This window comes from Gracilinanus agilis, chromosome 4 (assembly GCF_016433145.1).
Source record: "Gracilinanus agilis isolate LMUSP501 chromosome 4, AgileGrace, whole genome shotgun sequence".
Taxonomy (NCBI): Eukaryota; Metazoa; Chordata; class Mammalia; order Didelphimorphia; family Didelphidae; genus Gracilinanus; species Gracilinanus agilis.
Window position 1 is genome coordinate 500739128 of NC_058133.1, and position 12931 is coordinate 500752058.

The 12931-nt window shown below is 48.2% G+C and overlaps 1 protein-coding gene across 1 annotated transcript in view; it reads right to left on the reverse strand.

The window, feature by feature from the left end:
• Nucleotides 1–112: 112 nt before the first annotated feature.
• Nucleotides 113–12931, reverse strand: part of ELN (elastin) — a 186656-nt gene continuing 173837 nt past the window's right edge. The window contains exon 37 of the mRNA XM_044675622.1: nt 113–253. Coding sequence (XP_044531557.1) covers nt 113–253 — 141 coding nt within the window. The remainder of the gene's footprint in view (nt 254–12931) is intronic.

The following is a 12931-nucleotide window of genomic DNA, read 5'->3' on the forward strand; positions in this document are numbered from 1 at the left end:
GGAGGATCTGGGGGCGGGGCCAGGTCGAAGGAAGGGCCAGGGAGCCTGTCAGCGCAGGCGCAGAGGTCCAGGGAGTGGAGTCTAGGGCGGGGCTTGAGCGAGGGGGCGGTGTTCATAGGGGGCGGAGTCTGGGACGCAGGCAGTGCTGGCGAGGCGGGTCGGGGGCGGGTCCGAAGGCGGGTCCTGACACGGCCTTGGCCACCGCCCCCAGGCTGGGGCCCTCCCACTGCGCTCCCAGATCCAGGGAGGCGCACTGTAGGAGACCGGTAGATGTCTAGCTGATTGATGGTTCTGTCTTGCCCCCTGCCCCCCTCGCTCCATCCCCTCCTCAGGGTGCGGGACCGTAGCTAGAACAGGCACGAAGACAACCCGGCTTGGAAACCGAAACATGCTGGGGTTCGAGCATCCCTGGCATTGCCTGAGGCTTTGTTCTCCGCCTCCCCGCCAGAGCCTAGCACAGTGCTCCGCGCAGGAGGGGGTGGGGAGGGGCATCTGGGATGTCATGGACAGAAGAGGGCCCCAGGGGGTGCATTCTCTTTAGCAATGCAGATCGCCCCATCTCCGGACCTCGGTATGGGAGGCACCTGAGGCCCAGAACTGAGGGACTCCATGACTCCCCCAGGGGTCTCTATTGGGCAGAAGGAGCATTTGACTATGAGGACATTAGGTTCTCTGTCCTGCCTTCTCGGTTCTCACGAATTGATGCTTAATCAACTTTGATGGACTTAAAGGGGGTGGAGAATCCTTGTCTCCCCAAGGAAAGGACATTCCCCCCACAGTGCCCAGGACAGGGTGCTGCCGCCTCAGAAACAGCTCTGGGCCAACCTTTCCCCAGCACCATAGACTTAAGGCTTGGAAAGGACCATTGGGCCATTTAAGTCCACCCTTTCACTTTACAGAATGGAAAAGGAGGCCCAGTGGAAGGAAATTGCTTGTCCAAGGTCACACAGGAAATAATTAGCAGTCTCCAAATCTGATAATAGGTTTTGAGTCCAAGAACAGCATCTTCTCCTTTTCTCTGCCACTCACTTTAGCCTTCCTTCCATCTCCCACTTAAACGGTGCTGCTATAGGTTGGACTTAAGTGTATGTCTTCTCTTTCTCCCTAGCCTAGTCTTTAGAGAATCCATCCGGCTCCTCGAGGTCAGGAATGGGGACTTCTGCTCCTCTTGTGCCCACCTCAGTGCTGGCACTGTGACTCAGATAGAGCAAATAAATAGTGCTTAGTCACTGAGCTCTGAATGATGCCCTCTGCTTTTACTGCTCATCCCTCCGGCCACGCTGGACCAAGGGGAGCCTATGACCTCTTTCCCCCATGCATCTCCAACATGTGACCAGGCTGATTTGCCTTGGAAAATCCCTGCATGAGATGTTTTATGGTTCAGGTCAGTGGGCACCGATCCAATCAATTTTCTCGTCTGAGCTGGCTAAGCCGGAAGGTTAGAGAACCGTGCTAGAGAGGAGCGTGTGTATATTTGTGAAAAGGTCTGTTTATATGTGAATATGTGAGTGTGTCTGCGCACGTGTGTGTAAGAGACTACATGGGTGTTTTCTGAGTGTGTTTCTATGTATGTGAGTGTGTGTAAAAGAGCGTCTTTGTGTCTGAGAGTGTCTGTATGTGTAAGTGTGTGTGAATGTATTTGTGTGCTGTTTCTATGTGTGCACGAGCGTGTTTGTGTCTGAAAATGTATGTTTCAGCGTGTGTATGTGTGTGAATGTGAGTATGTGTGTGTTTCTATATGTGTATGAGTGTGTTTGTGTAAAAGAGTGTGTTTGTAAGTGCATGCGTGTGAGGGGGAACCTGTTCAGAGAGGAGGCTTGGAGGCAGGCTCTTCTGGTGTTGATGAAAAGTTTAGTTGGCCTGGAAAGCCGGGGCTGAGCCTCTTTCGTCCCCTATAAAGTGAAGGGGTTGGGTTAGATGGCCTCAAAGATCCCTTTCGGCTCTGACATTCTCTGGGTCAGACGTGCTCCGACTGGCACTGCCTTTGTGACCTTGGTCCAGTCATTCCTCGGGCCTCAGTGTCCTCATCCATAAAATGAAGGAGCTGGCCTGGAGGATCTCTGATGCTGCTGGTCCCTGGGCAAGGAAACAGCCTACGGGACCTTTTTTTTTTTTTTTTTTTTTTAAACCCTTAACTTCTGTGTATTGACTTATAGGTGGAAGAGTGGTAAGGGTAGGCAATGGGGATCAAGTGACTTGCCCAGGGTCACACAGCTGGGAAGTGTCTGAGGCCGGATTTGAACCCAGGACCTCCTGTCTCTAGGCCTGGCTCTCCGTCCACTGAGCTACCCAGCTGCCCCAGGGACCTTCTGCTTTGGTGTTTTGGCCCCACAGGGGCTGGGCTGGGCGCTGGTAAAGGACATGCGCTTTCTGGTTCCCCCCATGACGGGATGAAGCATGAAAGAGAATTGCTCCCTGAGCCATGAAGAACAGCCCGCTCGACAGACCTTAAGAGGAACAACCCTCTGATGCCTTTTGTCTTCCTTTCTCCCGGATTCTCTCTGGGCCATCCCATGGAGTCAGGCTGGTGGCGATGGAGGGCAGGCAGCCCCCCCCCCCCGCCACCCCTCCCCTTATTAATGGCAGCTGCTCCCACATGACAGCAAACATTCATATTGCCTCGGCGAGTCCCAGCCTCCCTGGCTGTCCCCGCTGCTTTGTGTTTTTCTCTCTAAGTCTAAGTGACCCAAAGTCTGTCCTGAGAGGAATGTTTCCAACCCTGAAGGAAACCTAATGGGTCTGAGAACTTGGGAGCTCCCAGATCCTTCACCTGGCCCCGGTTCCCCCGCAGAAGGTCCTCCTGGCAGCTGTGACAATGACTTTGAGGAGAGGACCATGACGACACCCTGAAGGAGAGGCCCCAAGTTCTGACTTGGCTTGCTAGAAAACAGAGAAGCTGAGGGAGATCTTTGGACAAGGCAGAACTGACGTGGACGTAGAACGATGAACAGCTTCGCTCAGTGTTTATATCATATGGCTATGTTATAGGTAGGGTTTAATGTTTCAATTCGAAACCAGCTGGGAATGTATAACAGAAAGTTAGAGGTTATTATGATGTGTTTTAAGGCTTTGTTAACCTACCACAAGTCTTTGGTATTTTAATTGTTTCTTTTGTGTGCAGGAAATAAATAGCTGTTCTATACCCATTCTATATAGTATATATATATTTTTAATTCTTTAAAACCCTCACCTTCTGTCTTGGAGTCAATACTGTGTATTGGCTCCAAGGCAGAAGAGTGGTAAGGGTGAGCAATGGGGGTCAAGTGACTTGCTCAGGGTCACACAGCTGGGAAGTGTCTGTGGCCGGATTTGAACCCAGGACCTCCTGTCTCTAGGCCTGGTTCTCCATCCACTGAGCTACCCAGCTGCCCCCCTACGTAGTATATTGAGTGCTTTTCTACGCCTCTTTTTTTTGGGAGACCCTAAATTTGAGCCAGACCTTAGATTTAGGTGGTTTCTCCCCCCCTGGACTTTGAGGTGGGAGTATAAAGAATCAGAGAACCTAAGAGAGCTTGACTTTTTCTAGGAGCCAGGCCAGGCTTCCTCTGAATGGCCCACCATCTGCAGGAGCTTGGAGTTTGGTGCTGTGTGGTGAGGGGGATGGCAAATGTCCCAACACTTCTGGGTCTGCTGTTAAAGAACATGAGACAGCTCATTCTTCTGGCTGAAATGCAGCTCCATAAAAAGGATGTGTATGGAGGGGCAGCTGGGTAGCTCAGTGGATTGAGAGTCAGGCCTAGAGACGGGAGGTCCTGGGTTCAAATTTGACCTCAGACACGTCCCAGCTGTGTGACCCTGGACAAGTCACTTGACCCCCATTGCCCACCCTTACCACTCTTCTGCCTAGGTGCCAATACACAAGAGTTAAGGGTTAAAAAAAATAGAATAAAAAGGACGTGGCAGCTGGGTCTTCAGGTCAGGGCACCAAAATTTAGCAGGTGGCTATTAACCCTTCCTGATGCTCCTTCAACATTGTGTGAACAATTGAACGTGGCACCAAGTGAGTTTGAAGAATGAATTAAGATAGGAGGCAGCCCAAAGCTCTGGGAACAAAATACATGTCCATCCATTGAGGAATAATAGTTAAACAAATTCGTGGTGTCATAAGCGGGCAATGAGTATGATGAATCCAGAGAAGCATGACCAGATTTACAAGAACTGATGCTAAGCAAAGTAAGCAGAACCAAAAAAACAATATATACAACAGTGAAAACGGAAAAAACAGAAGCCATCAAATGACTGAAGGTGAACTTTGAAGAATTACACAGAGTAAGTTTGGCCTCAAAGAAGAGAAATAAGAAGGCTTCTCTCTCCACAATTTTGCAGAGGTGGGAAATCTATGGGTGTAGAACACTGTTTACATTATCAGACTTCTTGAACACGTTGATGTTTTATGGATTGTTTTTCCTTTTTTTTTTTTCTTTAAAAACTTCTCTACTATGGGATGGATCTCTGGGAGGTGGGAGAAGGAAGATACAAGGGGAAATGTGGGCAATGTAAAAACAAAAGATATAAACGAACATTTATTAAAAAGAAAATCCAAAATAGAATTCTATTGTGCTATAAGAAACGTTAAGCAGGATGATTTCAGAAAAAGCTGGAGAGATCCAAATGAACTGATGCAGAGTGAAATAAGCAGAACCAGGAGAACATTGTACATAGCAATAGCAATATTGTATGATGATCAACTGTGACAGATTTGGCTACTCTCAGCAATACAATGATCTGGGGCAATTCTAAAGGACTTGTGACAAAGAATGCTATTAACCCCCAGAGAAGGAACTGTTGAAGTCAGATGCAGATGAAAGCATACTGCCTTTCACATCAGTTTATTTATAGTTTTATTTTGGGGTTTTGTTTTAATATGAGTATTACCTTATAACAATGACCAATATGGATGTATGTTTTGCATGATAATACATGCATAATCCAGATCACACTGCTTATCAGCTCTGAGAGAGGGAGACAATTGGGATCTTATGATTTCAGAAAATGTATGTTGAAAATTGTTATTACATGTAATTGGGAAAATAAAATATCTTTGAATATTAAAAAAAAAAAGAAAACTAAACATAGGAAGCTATCCTATAGTAGCCTTCTTCTCCCAGGGCCTTCACCACTACTGAGTCACTCTTAAGTCCAGTCTAACCTTGTTTCTCCTCACCAGCAACCTAAGGTGGTCCTGGGCCCCTTCTGGTCTTCAATTTCCTCTTTGGGAACTAGATGGCACCAGAATGCACCGAGTACCGGGCTTGGGGTCAGGAAGAACCATGTTCCTGAGTTCAAATCTGGCTTTAGACATTATCTCGCTACATGACCCTGGGCAAGTCACTTAATGCTGTTTGCCTCAGTTTTGCCATCTGTAAAATGAACTGGAGAAGGAAAGGGCAAACCATTCCAGTATCGCTGTCAAGAAAAACCCAAATGGGGGCCACAAAGAGTTGGACATGACTGAAAAGACTCACCCACAAAAATCAGGGGGCTGGAAGCTATCTTCAGTCTCGGACTCGCTCCCCTTCCATGACACTCTTGCTTTTGGGTGGGCGTGATATCGTGGTATTCCACTGTGAGTCTCCTCCCCACAGGGCCTTGTGTTCCAGATCTCCTCTGCTGAGACCTTCCTGTAGTGAATTTTTCTTAAAACATTGAGGTGACGGGGCAGGTAGGTGCCTACGTGGATTGAGAATCCAGGTCTAGAGACAGGATCTGCAGACACTTAGCTTTGTGACCCTGGGCAAGTCACTTTACCCCAATTATCTAGCCCTTGCTGCTCTTCTGCCTTATAATCAGTCCTGACTTAGTACTGGTTCTAAGCCAGAAGAGAAGGGTTCCAAAAACAGAATGTTGAGATGAGGGCACGTTTTCTTAGGTCTCTGCCAGGCAGTCCGCTTCTCCTTGACCTGGGTGAGAGCAGGAGTGATGACCTCCTACTTGGAGGATGACTTCTTCTCTTAGGGCACTGGTGTCGAAGAGAGCAACACTGGGCCAGAACTAGAGCCCATCCGTGGGAGAGATGAGGAGGTCATTTGAGGACCCTTCTAGTAACGGAGAAGCTCCTCTGACCCTCCCACCTCCGGCCAGGCTCGCCTCCTCCATGTCCACTGCGCAGCATTTCTGCATGCCTACTGACAGTAGGGAATGCTTCACCTTGGAAATGCCACATGCTTCTCCCTCTCTCATTCTACCCCCCCCAACCCATTCCCTGCCCACATGGTGGGACAACAGGACAATAGAGGCCAGTGAATAAAACAATAGAATCTAAAATGACAGTCATCTGAAGGGTAATGGAGAGACAGATGCATATTGGGCCGTAGCCCATGGCGGCTCTGATTTCTAGTGTTATCTATAAAAAAAAACCAACAAAAAACTAAAGACCCTTCTGTCTTAGAATCAATACTAAGTATTGGTTCCAAGGCAGAAAAGTGGTAAGGGCTAGGCAATGGGGGTTAAGTGACTTGTCTAGGGTCACACAGCTTCGAGGTATCTGAGATCAGATTTGAACCTTCTTGTCTGTAGGCCTGGCTTTCTATGGAGTGAGCCACCTAGCTACCTCCTTAGTATCAATCCTAAGGCAGAAGAATGTCAAGGGTTAGGTATTTGGGGGTAAGTGACTTGCCCAGGGTCACACAACTAGAAAGTATCTGAGGCCAAATTTGAACCCAGGACCTCCTTTCTCCATACCTGACTCTCTATCCACTGGGCCACCCAGCTGTCCCTGTGATCTCTTTATTTTTGCAACCAATGCACAAGAAATGATGGCAAGAAGTGTGACGATTAAAATGAATATGCAAAATACCAAATATCATATTTATGAATATTTTATTAATAATAAACTAACAGAGACCTATAACTAAAAAGTTACTAACCAGCCCGCTCCCAGGAACAAAAGAGAAATAGGGAGGAGTTACAGCCAAATATAAAACAATAACGTGACCAAGCAAATGTGGAGGCTCAGGAGAGATTAAAGGGAATTTTGGGAAAACTAAGGGACTTATGAGGGGTGAAGTCTAAGGTTCAAAATCTCCATTTATACAGAAGAGACTGTAAAAAGAGATGGGAAGATCCTATAGCGAGAGTAAGGCATGAACAGGCTGATTGCTTTGTTCTTTATATCACTTTGCTAATAGGACTAGAGACCAGACCTTGGAGGGTTTAAAAAGTTTCAGGTCCCAACCTGGAGCCTGGAGGTCTCCTACCTATCTATGTCCCATGTTCTGACTGGGAATGCCTTGTGGGATTTGCTGCATCTAAGTGGGATCTGACCATGCTTCACTTTTTTCCCAACCATTAAATCTGACCCTTCTTAACCCCTCTCTTCCATCCCCTTCCCAGTTCTGGAACCATAATTAAATCAATACTGCCATTGCTACTAGATACAAGTAAATATAGATAGATGATAAAGAAATGGAGACAGATAGATAAAGGTAAATGGATGAACAGAGAGATGGGTGAATAGATAGATGATGGGTAGATGGACTGAGGCATAGATGGATAGATGGGCTGATAGATGATGGATAGATGAATGGATAGATGATGGATAGATGGACTGAGGCATAGATGGATAGATGGGTTGATAGATGATGGACAGATGAATGGATAGATGATGGATAGATGGATTGAGGCATAGATGGATAAATGGGCTGATAGATGATGGATAGATGAATGGATAGATAGATGATGGATAGCTGGATAGATGGCTTGATAAATAAAGGATAGCTGGATGGATAGATAGATGATAGATTGATGGACTGAGGCATAGATAGATAAATGGGCTGATAGATGATGGATAGATAAATGGATAGATAGATGATGGATAGTTGGATTGAGGCATAGATGAATTGATAGATAGGTTGATAGATAATGGATAGCTGGATGGATAGATAGATGATGGATAGATGGATGGATAGATGATGGATAGATGGATTGAGGCATAGATGGATAGATGGGTTGATAGATGATGGATAGATGAATGGATAAATAGATGATGGATAGCTGGATAGATGGCTTGATAGATGATGGATAGCTGGATGGATAGATAGATGATAGATTGATGGACTGAGGCATAGATAGATAAATGGGCTGATAGATGATGGATAGATGAATGGATAGATAGATGATGGATAGCTGGATAGATGGCTTGATAAATAATGGATAGCTGGATGGATAGATAGATGATAGATTGATGGATTGAGGCATAGATGGATAGATGGCTTGATAGATGATGGATAGATTGATGGATTGAGGCATAGATAGATAAATGGATAGATAGATGATGGATAGCTGGATGGATAGAAAGATGATAGATATAAATGACTGATGATGAATAGGTGATAGATATAAGTAGATATGGATTGATAGATAGGTAAATGGAGCATTTATAAAGCATGTTATATACCAGGCACTGTGCTCAGAATCAGGGACATAATTACAAGCACTCTGGAAAGCCTCGGGGGGCTTGTGTTCTAATGGGTTGAAGGCCACAAATAAAAAGGAACTGGAAGGTAGGCTTGGAGAGAAGGCACCTTAGATTCCCTGAAGGCCGGGGTTCCTGGCAGGATAAGATTAGAAACTTTACCTTCTCAGATTGGAGTTGGGGGAGAATGGTGGTGATGGAGTCACCAGGGATCTTTTGGAGAGGGGATGGTTGGAGCCTAGGGCCATGGTGAGGAGAATGTATTTCTTTGTGTCTCCTTCATTAGCCCTGTATCTTTTTTTTTTTTAAACCCTCACCTTCCATCTTAGAATCGATCTTGTGCATTGGTTCCAAGGCAGAAGAGCAGTAAGGGTAGGCAATGGGGGTCAAGTGACTTGCCCAGGGTCACACAGCTAGGAAGTGTCTGAGACCAGATTTGAATCTAGGACCTCCCGTCTCTAGGCCTGACTCTCCATCCACTGAGCCACGCAGCTACCCCCTCCCTGTAACTATTCAAACCAAAACACCCTCCTTAGTCATCAGTCCCTCATACCGCTTAAAAGAAAAGCTCTTACCTTCTGTCTTAGAATGGATACCAAGTATTGATTCTAAGGCAGAAGAGCAGTAAGGGTGGGCAATGGGAGTTAAGTGACTTGACCAGGGTCACCCAGCTAGGAAGAGTCTGAGGCCAGATTTGAACCCAGAACCTCCCAACTAGGCCTGGCTCTCCATCCACTGAGCTCCCCAGCTGCCTCCAATAGTAAATATTTCTTAAATGAGTCTTATTTCCATAAGTCTCCTCTAAGCTCCTGGCACTTGGGGAGGGTCCTGTCTCCCATAGCCCGAGCTGGGGCTGGGCCCACACTCGCTCTTTCGGGTGGGTTGATCGACGAAGGACAAGGGGACGAGATGGGTCAAAAGAGGCCCGGACACCACTTCCTTTCAAAGGTTTTTCTTTATTAGTCCGTTTTCTGGAGCAGTTACTTTACTTTTCTTATTAAAAAAGTGTGTTCCATCCAAAGGGATACCAAAGTGAGTAAAATGGACACAGGGGGGTCAGTTCCCCTCTGAGGGGATACAGTTCCCCGAACCAGAAAGAAATTTAAACACCCCCCCCAAACCAAACCGAACAACAAAACATCCCGAACCAAAATAAGCCCCAAGTATCCAGGACAAAAAATAAAATATTTATTGATCTATCACAGCGAGACACAGAGACAGGGCCTGAATGATGGGAAGAGTTGCTCAGACGCCCAGGGGCTCAGGGACTGAGGATACAGTACTGCTGTGTGAGATATGCCAGGGATGGGCAGGGAGCCCCGGGCCCTCGCTCCCCTCTGGCTCCCCTCCTGCCACAGCCCCACCCTGGACCTCTCGGGGTTCTAGGCGGCCTGGCGCGGTGGGAGTCGCTGTCAATGGTGAGTACATGCATGTGTCTACACACTCCGCATGGCAAAGGGGTCCCCTTGCCAGCGGTGTGGGAGGGTATGTGGTGGCAGGTTTGGGGCGAGGGGGAGAGGCGGGGAAGGCCAGGCCAGGTCCTACGGGGCGGAGGGCACCGCTGAGAGACATTCAAGGCCGCTGGGGCAGGCGCCTCTTGCCAGACTGGGTGGTAAACTTTTTTTGGGTGAGGGGTGGACGGATGGACGGAGGGACAGATTCCCAGCTCCACGGATGGACGCGAGGAGCAGCGAGGGAGAGGCTGAAGGGGCAACCCTCTGAGGGGGGGAGGTGGTCAGATCTAGAGGGGTCATATCCCAGACTGAGGCTGATTTAAAGTGCTTGGGGACAAGGGAGGGCAGGCAGACCCACGCCCAAAGCCTGGTCATTCCAGGGGGGATCGTGGCTGGGGGTCCTGGGTTGACCTTTCCTGGTGGGGGTAGGGTTGGATGTCTTGAAAACATCCAGGGCTGTGCTCAGAGGAGCCCCTGCGTGAGGGGCTCCTCCAGGGGACCCCCCTCCCTCCTCCCTCGTCCCCCCCAAGAAAGTGATAAGCACCAACAAGTAGCACCATATTTCCCTCAAGATCATGAACACGGAGGGGAGAGCTCCTAGGTGGGAATGGGGTGGTGTGGTGTGGGGAGGGGATCTGAGCCCTCTCCTTAGCCAAGCTCCTTTAGGGAAGGGGACAGAATTCCAAGCTGGCCCTGGTTCTCGTGTTTGCTTGCCCGTCCGAGGGCCTGTGCCTCTACCCCATCCCCTGCCCCCACCAGATGGGGGGGAGACTGCAGGAACACTCCAGTGAGAAGGATCTGACCCTGGGAGAGGGGATGCGGAGAGGGGAGGGCAGGGGAAGGGGGGTCACTCAAGGTATACATTCTGGACTAAGCAGTAGCACCAAAGTTCATGAGGTCGCGGGTCAGCTGTCCTGGGAAGATTTATTTTCTCTTCCGGCCACACATTTTCCCCAAACAAGCCCCACCTGGGAAGGAAAGAGAATGACAGCGGGTGAGGCCAGGGCTTGGTTTTGTAAAAACCTTACTTTCAGGGGCAGCTGGGTGGCTCAGTGGATGGAGAGTCAGGCCTAGAGGCGGGAGGTCCTGGGTTCAAATCTGGCCTCAGACACTGCCCAGCTGGGTGACCCTGGGCAAGTCACTTGACCCCCATTGCCTAGCCCTTACCACTCTTCTGCCTTGGAGCCAATACACAGTATTGACTCCAAGATGGAAGGTAAAGGTTAAAAACAAAAACAAAAACAAAAAACCCCCCTTACTTTCTGCCTTAGAAGCCTGAGCAGCGAGGGCTAGACAATGGGGGGTCAAGTGACTTGCCCAGGGTCACACAGCTGGGATGTGTCTGAGGCCAGATTTGAATCCAGGACCTCCCGTCTCTAGACCTGGCTCTCTATCCACTGTGCCACCCAGCTGGCCTACTCACATCATATATTTTTTTAACTCTTACATTTTGCCTTAGGATCAATACTGAGTATTGGTTCCAAGAAGGGCTAAACAACTGGGGTCAAGTGGCTTGTCCAGGGTCACCCAGTGAAGAAATGTCTACCTTGCTGCTCCAACCAGGGTCCATTTTACAGAAGCAGCAGCAGCAAAGGACCAGAAAGGGTTCGCCACTTGCTTTGAGTCACAAAGATGTAAGCAAGATAGGACTGAACTTGTTCTGGCTCCCGAGTCCCCGAGAGGCCAGAGACAGCTCACGTTTAGTGATCACCGTGATGCTGAGGACAGCCGGCGCCTCTTACTTTAGCTCAGCACAGTGACTGGCACAGAGGAGGCATTTAGTCAATGTTTGGCTAAGATGGGCAGAGCACTCTATAACACGCATGTAAAGGCATACACACATGTACACACATGTAGGATATAGACACACATGTACCCACACATGGGCACATATAGAATTACATCTGAGCCCCACAACAACTCTGTCAAGGCTGTGCTTCAATTCTGGCCCTTGTAACAGGGGAGAAGCTGAACCCTAGAAAGGTGAGGCAGTCTACCCGGAATCCCAAAGCTAGCGACAGTATGAGCCAGGAAGGATTCATACCTGGGTCTTCCTGCTTCTATAGCAGGGTTCTTAATCTGGGGGGCACAAAGCAATAATCCAGGGGGGCTCTTGTGGGATGACCTCAGCCAAGCATGAGACAGAAGGCAGAAACCTCTGCCCACTCTGTGTGTCCTCCTCTAAGGACTGGCACGATGGGCCCCTTGGACTCCGATTTGGTGTAATCATTTAATGGATTTAATCATTTACTTTTAATCTAATCTATTTAATTTTTGTTTATTTAACTTAATGAATTTAATTTATTTAATCGTTTGCTTGCATTCATTTTAATAAACAAGTATTTTCCCTTCCTATAAAAGGAGACCTGAAATGGAGTAGTTAAGATCTCACTCTGTCCAGCAAGGTCCCTGCTTGGTCCCACAGAAGACTCTTTGCTACCACCTGGTGGTGGTCAGCATCCACGTGGGAAACTGAGGACCAGCTTTTCTGCCCACCCCAGTCCTGGCGACTGCAGGCTTGCTTGTGACTTTGCTCTTGGGGCTTTGCATGGGGTATGTGAGAGGTCTAGATCCTAGTCCTGGGCTGTCCCTGACTCCATGTATGGTTGGGAGCAAGTCAGATCACCCTCAAGTTCTGCCCCTGTCAAATGGGGCTAGGCATGTGTGACAGGGCTCCCTGGGAGGAGCCTGAAATCAAGTAGGGAAATGCCTATTTGGCTTGGGGTGGGGTGGAGGAAGAGGGGCAGCAGATGAACAACTGGGCTCCTGGCAACCAGACACTGTCCAAGGTGCTCAGCTCCTTCTTATCACACTCCCTGTTAGGAATTTCTCTTGGCTTTCTCTCCCTTTCTCTTTATCCTTCTTTCCTTCTCTTCTTTTATTCCTCCCTTTTCTCTTTCCATGGCCTTCCTTTTTTCCCTCCTTTAACATCTTTCTCCCTTTATGTCCTTTTTCTTTCTCTCTTTTTCAATCCCCTCTCTCTATTCTTCCTCCCTTTTTTTCCTCTCTCACCTTCATATCTCTCTCTTCTCCTTTTTCTCCCCTCTCCCTCACTCTCCTCTCC